Raw genomic sequence first — 13,690 nt, 5'->3', positions numbered from 1 at the left:
ACTACATGGAAGTTAGGAAATCACATTGCCTTTTGCCCACACCAGCCATCCCACCTCTATGTGCTTTGAGGAAAAAACTAGCTTAGCACCTTGGCACAGTTTAAATTATGTCTCAGGCCTCGTCTCCGACACTGGATTCAGTTATGCCAAAATTGATCACTCTCTTTATTTTTTTTTTAAACATCTTTATTGGAGTGTAATTGCTTTACAATGTTGTGTTAGTTTCTGCTGTATAACAAAGTGAATCAGCTGTATGTATACATATATCGCCATATCCCCTCCCTTTTGCGTCTCCCTCCCCCCATCCCTATCCCACCCCTCTAGGTAGTCACAAAGCACCAAGCTGATCTCCCTGTGGGATGCAGCTGCTTCCCACTGGCTGTCTATTTTACATTTGGTAGTGTATATATGTCAGTGCTGCTCTCTCATTTCGTCCCAGCTTACCCTTCCCCCTCCCTGTGTCCTCAAGTCCATTCTCTATGTCGGCGTCTTTATTCCTGTCCTGCCCTTAGGTTCTTCAGAACCAATTTTTTTTTGTAGATTCCATATATACGTGTTAGCATACAGTATTTGTTTTTCTCTCTCTGACTTACTTCACTCTGTATGACAGATTCTAGGTCCATCCACCTCACTACAAATAACCATTTCTTTTTATGGCTGAGTAATATTCCCTTGTATATATGTGCCACATCTTCTTTATCCATTCATCTGTCGATGGACACTTAGGTTGCTTCCATGTGCTGGCTATTGTAAATAGAGCTGCAATGAACATTGTGGTACATGACTCTTTTTGAATTATGGTTTTCTCAGGGTATATGCCCAGTAGTGGGACTGCTGGGTCGTATGGTAGTTCTATTTTTAGTTTTTTAAGGAACCTCCATACTGTTCTCCATAGTGGCTGTATCAATTTACATTCCCACCAACAGTGCAAGAGGGTTCCCTTTTCTCCACACCCTCTCCAGCATTTATTGTTTGTAGATTTTTTGATGGTGGCCACTGTGACTGGTGTGAGGTGATACCTCATTGTAGTTTTGATTTGCATTTCTCTAATGATTAGTGATGTTGAGCATCCTTTCATGTGTTTGTTGGCAACCTGTATATCTTCTTTGGAGAAATGTCTATTTAGGTCTTCTGCACATTTTTGGATTGGGTTGTTTGTTTTTTGATGTTGAGCTGCATGAGCTGCTTGTATATTTTGGAGATTAATCCTTTGTCAGTTGCTTCGTTAGCAAATATTTTCTCCCATTCTGAGGGTTGTCTTTTCATCTTGTTTATGGTTTCCTTTGCTGTGCAAAAGCTTTTAAGTTTCATTAGGTCCCATTTGTTTATTTTTGCTTTTATTTCCCTTTCTCTAGGAGGTGGGTCAAAAAGGATCTTGCTGTGATTTATGTCATAGAGTGTTCTGCCTATGTTTTCCTCTAAGAGTTTTATAGTGTCTGGCCTTACATTTAGGTCTTTAATCCATTTTGAGTTTATTTTTGTGTATGGTGTTAGGGAGTGTTCTAATTTCATTCTTTTACATGTAGCTGTCCAGTTTTCCCAGCACCACTTATTGAAGAGGCTTTCTTTTCTCCATTGTATATTCTTGCCTCCTTTATCAAAGATAAGGTGACCATATGTGCAGATCACTCTCTTTAACATCAGTAAAAGAAAATTCCAAATGAAATTTACCAGAAGGTGATAAGCTGTACCAGTTGTTAATGGACAGAGGTTTATTCTGAGAGCTCTGGGTCTGTGATTGCTCCAGGATTCAGAGCCAGCTGATACTAGCCCTAGGAACCAAACTCAGTGTCATTGAGAAGCCTTAACCTACCTTGTGCCTCAACAGCTGGAGACCCATGGTCCATGACTTGGTCTAAAGTTGGGGAAAGTCTGAGAGGCCCTGGGATAAGCCTATCTGTAAAAGGATCAGAGGGGAGTTAGAGGTCACAGAGAGAATGAACCAAAGTAAAAAGGTAACAACAATCGCCTCAGCGTATGAGTTCTTGATTTGGAAACCTGTATTGATGTTTCTTGTTCTCCAGTGTTATGCCTCCTGTTCCTCTTCTCATGGCTGTGCTGAAAGGCATATATGCAGAGCCTTACCCTTCATTTTCAACATGATGTACTGACAAGGACCGTAAGCTAATGGCCCCCAAAAAAGAGCTTCTAAGGTACTTTTTCATATTGAGTACACAAGCCAAGTCAGTTATTTAAGATTTTACTTCTTGACTTCTTGTTAGGCCCAAAATCTTCAGTAAAAGAGTGCAAAATTCTTTTTTAAATTTATCTGCAAGCCATATTTATCTGCTATAGTGTCTGCCAACCACACTTTTTATAATTCACCACAGTCAGTGAATGAAATATGAATAAGCACTTTGTTTACTTACTGGCACAGAATTTGTATATATTAATAGCATATTGTCATTATTTGTATTTTTCCTACCTACAAAATACTTTATTGGAATAATATTCTAAAAATGCAGAGAACTTTTAAAAATTGGGGGGGGGGGGCAGAGGAGACCAAAAATTCTATAGAAAAATAAGCAAAATATCAGAATAAACAACTCACAGAAAGAGATTTGTTCTTTACACATATAAAAAGATGTTCAACCTCACCCATAGTAAGAAAAATGCAAATTAAAGTTACATTGAGATATTGTTTCTAACCCATCAGATTGGCAAAAATTCAGAAGCTTGGCAGTATACTCTCTTGTTGAGGCTGTGGGGAAGCAGACACCCTCAAACATGACTAGTGGAAATGCAAAACAGTTCAACCCCAAGGAGGGGGAATTTGGCAATATCTAACAAAACTGCTTATGTATTTACCCTTCAACCCAGAAAATTCTACTTGTAGAAATTTATCCCAAAGATAACACACACACACCCAACAACACAAAAATATGTATGCAAAATGTTATTCATTACAGAATTATTTGTAATTTCAAAGCATTAGAAACTATGTGAACATTCACACATAGGAGATGGAGTGAATAAACTATGGTATATCCATACAATATGGTGCTATGCAGCTGTAAAAAAGAATGAGGAGAATCTCTATGTATTAATATGCAGTGATTTCCAGGTGGTGTTTTAAGTGAAAAAAGCAAAGTGCAAAAGGGCATGTATTCTATGCTATCTCCTTTTGCGTAAGAAAGAAGAGGAAATAAGAAAATGCACATATGTCTGCTTACCTTTACAAAAATAAACAACAGGAAGGCAAACCAGAAAACAGTGAAATTGGGGACGGGCACAGAGGGGCACAGGGTAAAAGGAAATGGCACTTCTCTGAGTATACCTTTTTTAGAGTTTTTACTTGGAAACATGTTAATATTCTACATATTTTTAAAGACATTAAATTAACAAGGATGAAAGTGGGGAACGAAAACTGAAAGCAAACCGAAACACACGACCCCAACATTTTTTTCAGTCTTAAGTAAAGTGAACCTTTCTAAAGTGGAGTAAAAAAGAGAACCAATCTAAAGAGCAAACTGAACACAGTATTTGAGTACATTGGAGAACAGCAAACCAGTTCCAAACTCTTTTTAGTAGATTTGGGTTTTCGTAGAATAAGTGGTGAAGCAATTTTGAAGCTGTTTTAGAGACATTTCAAAACTGAGCCAATTGTAGATCAACTTATACTCCAATTAAAAAAAAAAACTGAGCCAATAAATAAATGTGTTGATATTGTTGGGAACTAGGGTTTTCACTATAGAAGAAAGTACAAAATCATTTTAATGGAAGGGGGGAAGGTAAGAAAGAACTCTGTGGGGATGGATTGGAATTGGAAATATTGGTGTCAACTCAGTTTCTAAAATAGGTCTGTGTGTATATGTATATACATATGTACACATTTATGTCTGTAAGTATGTATATCTGTGCATGTGTGTACATGCATACTTCCTAGCTCAATTCGCTGACAGAGTTCAAAAGCAAAGAATGCACTTACCACCCACACTTTGGTCTCTAATACCATTCCACCCTAATAGGAAATAGGTATCCTTGGAAAAATGGCTGATTCCAGGGCTGGGATAGGGTGGGTTTAAGAGCCCAGAACATAATGCCAGAAAGTAAGGAAGTGCTCAAAAATAGTGTGAGGGTACGTCCAAGGACACCTGAGCCAGCTTGAAGGTGCTCCTACTGGCAAAAAGTGGGACATTTTGATCACCAAATTAAGGGCTATAATGAATTATAAACCATTGATTAAAAAACAAAAGTCTGTGCTCCTTATTGATAAATAATTAGATTAAAAATAATAAATGGGAGAAAAGGTAAGCTCTTGCATATAGTAAAATGCCAGAAGCTGACTGGTAAATGTGAAAGGAGTGCTGGAGTTAGAAATTCGTCACAGTTTAAGTTGCTTCAGTTAAGAATCATGAGTGAATACTAAATCTGGGAGAAGAGATTGGGATTCTTGATGGGGAGTAGCATATTTGCATGGTATTAAACTGGTTTCCCTTTCTCTGCTCTCAAAGAACATACCAGGAGGAATGAGGAAAACAGATGTTCCTTATAAGTCTTCTGATAGACGTGTTTCCATTGTAAGCTGATCTGACTAAATTTGGCATCTGCTCCATTCACTGTGTGGGCTGAGCAGTTTAGTCTCACAGTTTGGCTGAAAGTTAATATCGACCTTTGACTGTTACCTGAAAACCCATTGATAAAATACTCTTACTAAATCTCTTGAGAGATTGATTTCACATTCTAAGCAAACGTCTTCAAAATACATCACTCCATTAACCAAATTAATTATTCTTAGGTTGGGCGTACTTACTTATTTTATTGAATACAGAGCATTCCCCAAATCTGACAGGGAGAAGCCTGTGTGGTCAGAATGGTAGAAGAGAAAGAACATAAATCTCTTATAATGCTCTGTACAGGTCACTACACCACAGCTTTTAAATTAACCTTCACCCCCCAGCTGCCCAGGGGCTATGGGAGGGCCTAAAAGTCTGGCTACGGAACAGTTTCTCATTATCATCTGTTCTTCTGAGTATTTGAGTACTGCTACAGCAGCTTGGGTTTTCCTAAGAGGGAAGTAGCCCCAGATTCTTCTGTTCTTGACTATCTTATTTATAACTGTAACAATTTTTTATAGTTTTATTGCAGTGTAATTGACATACAGTAAACTGCACATGTTTAAAGTGTACAGTTTTACAAATGTTGAATTATGTATACACCTATGAAACCATCACTATGGACATATCTACTGCTTCCATGCTATTTGGATTGTTTCCAGTTTTGGGCTGTTCCAAATAAAGCTGCTCTGAACATTCATTTACAAATCATGGTATGGAAAAAATGCTTTCCTTTACCTTGGGTTAAATACCTAGAAATAGAAAGACTGAGTCATATAGTAGGTATATGTTTAACTTTTTAAGATGCAGATAAATGGTTTTCAAAAGGGGGCTTATCATTTTATAGTCTCACAATCAGTATATGAGAGTTTCAGTTGATCTGTACCCTTGCCAACACTTGGTTTTTCAGTCTTTTTAATTTTAGCCATTCTGGTGGGTGGGCAGTGGTATCTAATGGTGGCTTTAATTTGCATTTCTCTAATGAATAATGATATTGAACATCTTTACATGTGCTTGTTTGACATCTGTTTATCTTCTTTGCTAAAGTGTTTGTTCAACACTGTTGCCCATTTTTTATTGGGTTGTTTCTTGTTATTGAGGTATAAAAGTATTTAATTTGGCAAAGTCAAATTATTTTTTCTCTCATAAAAGTTTACACTTTTTATGTCTTAAGAGATCTTTGGCAAGTTCAAAATCACTAAGGTTTCCTCCTAAGTTTTCTTCTCAGAGTGTTATGGTTTTAACTCTTATATTTAGACCTATGTTCCATTTCAAGTTAATTTTTGTGGTTGATGTGAGGAAGAGTAGAAGTGGGGGCTTTTGTTTTTGGTTTTTTTCACATATGGCCATCCAGCTCTTCTAAGAACATTTGTTTAAAAGATTATCCTTTCTTCATTGAATTACTTAATACCTTTGTAAAAATCAATTGACCATATAGAAGTAGGTTTACTTCTGGACTGTCTATTCAGTTGCATTGATTTGTCTATCTTTATGCCAATACCATAATGTCTCAATTATTTTAGTTCTGTAATAAGTTTTTTAATCAAGTAGTCTTCTTTTCAAAGTTGTGTTTTGATTAGTCTAAATTCTTTGCATTTCCACATAAATTGTAGAATCAGCTTGTCAGTTTCTGTTAGAAAAGTCTGCTGAAATTTTGGTTGATATTACTTTGAATCAGTAGAGCTGATAACAATATTGAATCTTCTGATCTCTGCACACTTTATATCTCTTCATTTACTTAGCTTTTTAAAATTTCTCTCAGCATTGTTGTTTTGTTTTCTCAACACTGTTTTGTCATTTTCAGTGTAAATAAATGTCTTACACAGCTTTTGTCATATTTAGCCCTAGGTATTTCACATATTTGATGGTATGGTGAATACTATTTTTAATATCAATTTTGCTGGCATATACAATTGCTATATACACGTTACTAGTACAGAAATCCAATTGATTTTTGCATAGTGATTTTGTATCCTGCAGTTATACTAAACTCACTTAGTAGTTCTAGTAAATTTTCTCTAGATTCCATAGGATTTTCTACATAGACCAGGATTTCTCAGTCTCGGCATTATTGACATCATAGGATATTTAGCAGCATCCCTGGGCCCTACCCACTAGTTGCCAGTAGCACCCTCTGCTGCAGGTTTGACAACCAAGAACGTCTCCAGACATTGGCAATTTTGCCCCCCAGAGAACATTTGGCATTGTTGAGAATCGTAGCCATAGACAGTCATGCCATCTGCAAATGAAGACAATTTTACTTCATTTTCAGTCTTGGTGCTTTTTCTTCTTTCTTTTGTTTGCCATATTGCACTGGCTAGGGTCTCCAGTACAATGTTTAAGAACGAACATTCTTTCCTTGTTCTCAATTCTAAGGGAAAAACATTCCATCATCCACCATTAAGAATGATATTAAATGCAAGTTTTTCACAAGTGCCCTTTATGAGGTTGAGGAAGTTCCCTTCTATTCCTAGTTTGCTGAAAGTTTTTTTTAGAAACTGATCTTGGATTTTGTCAGATGCTTTTTCGGCATCTGTGAAGATGATCTTATGGTTTTCTTAGTTAATGTGGGAGATTACAGTGATTGGTTTTTGAATGTTAAATCAACCTTGTATTTCTGGGATAAATGCTACCTGATTATGATTTACTATCTTTTTTTAAATATACTACTGGATTAGATTTGCTAAAATATTTGCATCTTTTCTGATTTTGGTATCAGAGTAATGCTGGCCTCAAATAATGAGTTGGGATGTATTCTCTCCGTTTCAGTTTTCTGAATAGTTTGTATAGCATTGACATTATGTTTCTTCCTTAAATATTTGGTAGAACTCACCAGTGACACCATCTGAACCTGGAATTATTTATGTGCTTTTAATGTACTTTTTAATTATAAAATCAAATATTTAATAGATAGAAGGCTCTTCAGGTTATCTGTTTCTTCCTGAGTGAGCTGTGATAGTTTGTGTCTCTCCAGAAGTTTGTCCAATTTAACTTGTCAGATCTATTGGCATAAAGTTGTTAATGTTCCTTATTATCCTTTTAGCATGTGTAGATGCTATAGTGATGTCATATCTCTTATTACCAATATTGGCAATTTATATCTCCCCTCTTTTTTTTCCTGATCAGTCTGTGTAGATGTTTAATTTTATCCTATTTTGACTCCCAATTCCATCTTCTCAAGTCAGTGAAACTGTCAGGCTCTGCCTAGGCAGAGTGTTGTGGCCATGTATTGTGGCCTGGTAACTTTTACAGTTTACCTCATTTGTTTCCCTTCTTTCATGGATCTTTTGTGGCTGAAGTACAATATTTGAAAAACTTTGTTGCATATACTTTGTTTTTATTTTAAAGTTGTTTCTGGAGAAAGGGTAAATCTGGTTCCTTTTATTTCATGTTGGTCGGAAGCAGAAGGCCTCAACACTGTTTCCTACCTTACCATATTTATTTTAATGTCAAGTAGGTCCATGGTGCTTGACTATAGAAATTATTTCACTGTTACTTCTGGGAGTGAAAGAGATATAAGGTCATTCATAACTTTTCAACTCTCAAATTTGTTCTTAGAGAGATATCCAGGTATTTTTTCCAAATAGCAATTTTCTAGGAATAACAGCAATACAGAAGGAATCCAGAGAGATAGGCAGAGGCATAACTAATAATTTCTCAGCTGTAAAGACCCAATATAATATTATTTGGCCAGTATTTCTTACTTATAACCTTTTAATCTCAGAGTTAAAGTCTCCTTATCAAGGAAAGCATGATAGTTTAGGCTTAGAAAGACTAGGTTGACTTGATGGTGAGCTGTCACGTCCCGACTTGAGCTCTTTAAAAGAAATATTAGGAAAGAACTCTCTAACCCTAGAGGTTTGACACTTCACTCTCAAGACTGAAGAAAGGCATAGGTATGTAGACCATTTTTCGTTCTGACCCATATGACATTTCTGATGCTGTTACACAATACTCATGTTTTTCCCTTTTGTCTGTGTTCCAGGTTTTCTGTCTCAGCTGGTCTCTGACAAGCCCCTGACTGAATGCATCCGTGCTGGCCACTATGCAGCAAGTGTCATAATTAGGAGAACTGGCTGCACCTTTCCTGAGAAGCCAGACTTCCACTGATGAAAAAGCAGGAAACCATAGCCCAGGAGTACAGACACTGCCCTGATGGCTTCCTGAGAATTCCCATATTAATAAAGAAGAAAATTAAATGCTACCTTTCCTACTATAATAATGTTCATCTTAATTTAGAGGGTACAGTAGTACGCACTAGAATCTTTATTCTCTCAGCAACCTAAAATCGGAGGTTTATTTCCATAGTTTGATAGTGCCACTTAAATGTCAATTAAACAGGAATATAACATTTCAATAGAAATTTTGTTTCATTTTTATTACTTTGTAAATTCATGTGTACTTAGTAAAGTGATCATTTTTTTACATTTCTGCTTTGAATGCAGACGCAATTTAATATGATAGATTTTTTTAAGGAATTAAAGATAATATCAGTATATAAATCTTTAGCTTTTATACAAGTATATTTAATTCAGAAGTGTGTGTATACATACATACACACATATGTTCATATACGTACCACGTATATACATGATAAATGGTTAAATAAGGTACAGAAATATTTGTCTTGCCAAGTTATGCCAAGTAATTTCTTCAGTGTGTACTCAAACATGTAATAAACTTTGGATAATTAAATAATTTGCCAAATTATAAGCTATATTAAATATTCAAGTCATAATCTTATATTTACTTATGGTACTCTGTAATTTGATACAAATAAAAACTTGTCATATGGGACTTTTTTTCTGTCTTTGCCCTGTGCTCCGCAAACTAAGGAAGAAAGATCATTGTTTAATCCTGGATCCTGAGATAATATCTGTTTTGTTGATGGAGGCAGAAAGAACAACATAACACACTGAGAAATAACTTAGTGCTAGAGACCAGTAAGCCACTGTTTTAAGGAACACAAAATGGTATAATAGAACCTCCAGGAAATTCCCTGGCAGTCCAGTGGTTAGGACTCTGTGCTTCCACTGCAGGGGGCACGGGTTCAATCCCTGGTCGGGGAACTAAGATCCCACATGCTGTGCAATGCAACCAAAAAAAAAAATCTCTGAAAAAAAAGAACCTCTGGAGTCAGACTTAATTACCTTGATATGACCTTGGGCAAATTACTCAGCCTCTTTGAACTTCAACTTCCTTTCTGTAAAATGTGATCATAACCCCTATGTACAAGGTCATTGAGATAATTTGAGAGAGAATACTAAGTATAAAATGCTTGTTACCTAAAGTCTAATAAGTACCTACTATTGTTATCATTATGATTATTGTTGTTGAAGAAAAAAAAGATCATAGTTATAAAACTGAATTCAAACCATAGAAAAGCATTCAGGTTTTTGTTTTGTTTGTGTTTAAGTCAACTTTTAGGTCTCCTATACTTGTTTATCTTTTTTATCATTATTGAGATATAATTCATATACCATAAAATTTTTCATTTTAAAGTATACAATTCAGTGGGCTTTAGTATATTCACAAAGCTGTGCAGCTGTCACCAATATCTAAATCAAGACCACTTGCATCACCCCAAAAGGAAACCCAATTCACTCCCCATTCTCTGGTAACCACTAATCTATTTTCTGACTCTATATAGATTTGCCTATTCTTGATATTCATAAAAATGTGTTCTTTTGTGTCTTGCTTCTTTCACTTAGCATGTTTACAAAGTTTGCCCACCTTAGGACATTTTCAGTACTTCTTTTTGTTGTCAAATAATATTTCTTTGTATGGATATACCATATTTTGTTTATCCATTCATGATGGACATTTCAGTTGTTAACACTTTTGGGCTATTATGAGTCATGCTGCTATTAACAATCACATACAGGTTTTTTATGTGGATGTATGTTTTCAGTTCTTTTAGGTATATACATAGGAGTAGAATTGCTGGATCACATGGTAACCCTATGCTTAACTTTTTGAGAAACTGCCACACTTTTTTCCAAAGGGACTGCATCATCTTGCATTCTCACTAACATGGTTTGAGGGTTTCAGTTTTTTCACACCCTTGCCAACATTTGCTACTCTCTGTTTGATTATAGCCATCTTGGAGGGTATGAAGTGCTATCTCATTGTGGTTTTAATTTGCATTTTCCTCTTACTAATGATATTATGTTTATTGACCATTTGTATTTTTTTCTTTGGAGAAATGTCTATTCAGATTGCTTGCCCATTTTTTAATTGAGTGATTTGTCCTTTTGTTGTTGAGTTGTAAGCGTTTTTTATATATTCTGGGTATAAGTCTTAGACATACGATTTACACATATTTTCTTCCATTCTGTGGGTTGTGTTTCCACTTTCTTGCAGGTATCCTTTGAAGCACAAATTTGTTTGTTTGTTTGTTTTTGTTTTGGCCATGCTGCACAACTTGTGGGATCTTAGTTCCCCAACCAGGAATGGAACCCGCATCCTGGGCAGTGAAAGCTCGGAGTCCTAACAACTGGACCTTCAGGGAATTCCCCAGATGTTTTTAATTTGTATGAAATCCAGTTTATCTTTTTTCTTTTCTTTTTTTCTTTTTGGTCGATTGTGCTTTTGGCTTCATATCTAAGAAACCATTGCCTAATCCAAGGTCAAGAAGAATTACATCTATATTCTCTTTTAAGATTTTTATGGGTTTTGCCCCTACATTTAACTCTTTGATCTATTTCGAGTTTATTTTGGCATATATTTGAGTTGGAAGATCTAAATTATTTTGCTTGTGGCTATCCAGTTGTCCCTGTACCTTTTTTATTTTTCTTTTTTTAATTTACTTTTTTTGGCCACCCCTTGTGGCATGTGGGATCTTAGTTCCCCGACCAGGGATCGAACCCGTGCCCCCTGCAGTGGAAGCTCAGTCTTAACCACTGGAACACCAGGGAAGTCCTCCCTGTACCTTATTAAAAAGACTATTTTATCCACTACTGAATTGTCTTGTCACCCTTGTCAAAAATTAATTGACCATAAATGTAAGGTTTTATTTCTGGACTCTCAGTTCTGTTCCATTGGTCTATATGTCTGTATGTTATCTTTATGCCAATCCAGACTGTCTTGATTACTAGAGCTTTGAGTTTTGAAATCAGGAAGTGTGAGTCCTCCAACTTTGTCTCTCAAAGACAGTTAGTTTAAGTGCTAGAGTATCTTTATCATATTAAAACTACTGCAGAATATCTTTCTCTTAGATCAGTAGGTGAGACACTAATAAACCTTTCCTATTCTTTTTTTGATAAGAAAATCCCTTACCCCAAGGCTATTGATCAAGTGCCACTCACCAGCTAAACTTTTATGACAGTCGCTATTTATAACAGGTTCCAAAGTATGCCTACTGGTAGTAATTAACATGCACACAGATCACGTAACTTTTTTTTTTTTTTTTTTTTTGGCTGTGTTGGGTCTTCATTGCTTTGCACAGGCCTTCTCTGGTTGCGGCGAGCGGGGGCTACTCTTCTTTGCAGTGCACGGGCTTCTTCATCGCAGTGGCTTCTCTTGTTGCAGAGCACGGGCTCTAGGCGCATGGGCTTCAGTAGTTGTGGCGCACAGGCTCAGTAGGTGTGGCTCACAGGCTCTAGAACGCAGGCTTAGTAGTTGTGGTGCACGGACTTAGTTGCTCCGTGGCATGTGGGATCTTCCCGGACCAGGGCTCGAACCCGTGTCCCCTGCATTGGCAGGCGGATTCTTAACCACTGCACCACCAGGGAAGTCCCACATAACTTTTCTTCTGTTAAAAAAAGTCATTAGGTTGTGTATTTTGTTCTTGGGTTTATGGCATACTTTTTTAGTTCTCTGTTTTGGTAAAGGACAAAGGGAAAATATGGCTAGCCTAGCTGACTGGGTCTCAGGAAAACTGCCTTTAATTGGTTGTTAGGCATTCTCCTCTCTGACCTAAGTTTTTCCATCTTGGAATGAGGAGTAGTCAACCTAGTCCCACTTTATAGCATCCTGGTTTAACAGATAGTTGAGGGAAGTCATACAGGACGGGGGAAGAATAATGAAGTTGTCAAGAAGACATGGATTCTGGGCTTCCCTGGTGGTACAGTGGTTAAGAATCTGCCTGCCAATGCAGGGGACACAGGTTTGAGCTCTGGTCCGGGAAGATCCCACATGCCACGGAGCAACTAAGCCCATGTGCCACAAGTACTGAGCCTGCACTGTAGATCCCGCAAGCCACAACTGCTGAAGCCTGTGTGCCTAGAGCCCGTGTTCCTCAACAAGAGAAACCACTGCAATGAGGAGCCCGCACACCACAATGAAGAGTAGCCCCCGCTCACTGCAACTAGAGAAAGCCCACGCACAGCAAAGAAGACCCAACACAGCCAAAAATAAATAAATAAATAAATTTATATTAAAAAAAAAAAAAAGACATGGATTCTGACCTCAGGTTCCCTTCAGATAGTTGTGTAACCCTCTTATTCTATGTAATTCACAAAATGTAGATGCTTTGGTTGTGACATCCCTAAAGTATATTATGTACTAGTGGTTTTAACAAGGTTGCCTCTCTGAATGTGGGAAAAGAGGGTTCTTACCAGAGGAGTGAGCCACAAAGACTGAGGCCATTCATTTGTGTGTTACAGTTGGGTGAATCAGGTGGGCACAGGAGACTGATACTTCAAGGGGGAGCCTAGGTGATCTGGAGAGTTAGAACATTGAGATTGGCCTAGTCTCAGCGAGTGATCAATTTTGCTTGAAAACTGCTTCCATGAGGTGGAAAAGAAGGTGGTACCAAACATTTGGAGACAGGCTGGATGCCCAAGTATTAGTATAGCAGAGTAGGAGAGAAAGAAAAAAGAGCAAGAGCGGCTGTTGAGTTTTTTTCTAGTTTTCATATCTATCTTCATGATATGTACATTTACGTACTGCTTTATTTCCTCGAATCAAAGAGTAACTTTGTTTTTAGATCAGGGTGAGAGAAATACATTCTTTATCTTAAATAAAGTCCAAGCGACCTTGGCTAAAAGCTATTATTCTTACCCATTTTGCAAAGCAAGTATTGTAATTCTTTACCCTTTCAAAAAGAGATGCATAATATAGATTGTCTTAGACATACACAAGCCTACAAAGAAAGCATATGTTCGGCTGGCAGTCTGATAATACCACCAGTG

The 13,690-nt window shown here is 37.0% G+C and overlaps 1 protein-coding gene across 6 annotated transcripts in view; it reads left to right on the top strand.

Annotated features, from left to right (window-relative positions):
* ADK (adenosine kinase) overlaps window positions 1-9,353 on the top strand; it is a 506,491-nt gene extending 497,138 nt beyond the window's left edge. For all 6 annotated transcript variants that reach the window (XM_057530669.1, XM_057530671.1, XM_007166572.3 and 3 more), the window contains one exon: window positions 8,542-9,353. In XM_057530669.1, the coding sequence (XP_057386652.1) occupies window positions 8,542-8,666 (125 nt within the window). In that variant the 3' untranslated portion in view covers window positions 8,667-9,353. The remainder of the gene's footprint in view (window positions 1-8,541) is intronic.
* The last annotated feature ends 4,337 nt before the right edge of the window (window positions 9,354-13,690 follow it).

The sequence above is a fragment of the Balaenoptera acutorostrata genome, chromosome 16 (assembly GCF_949987535.1).
Source record: "Balaenoptera acutorostrata chromosome 16, mBalAcu1.1, whole genome shotgun sequence".
Taxonomy (NCBI): domain Eukaryota; kingdom Metazoa; phylum Chordata; class Mammalia; order Artiodactyla; family Balaenopteridae; genus Balaenoptera; species Balaenoptera acutorostrata.
Note: the sequence above shows the minus strand (reverse complement) of the source record. Positions and strands in the feature narration are given on the sequence as shown.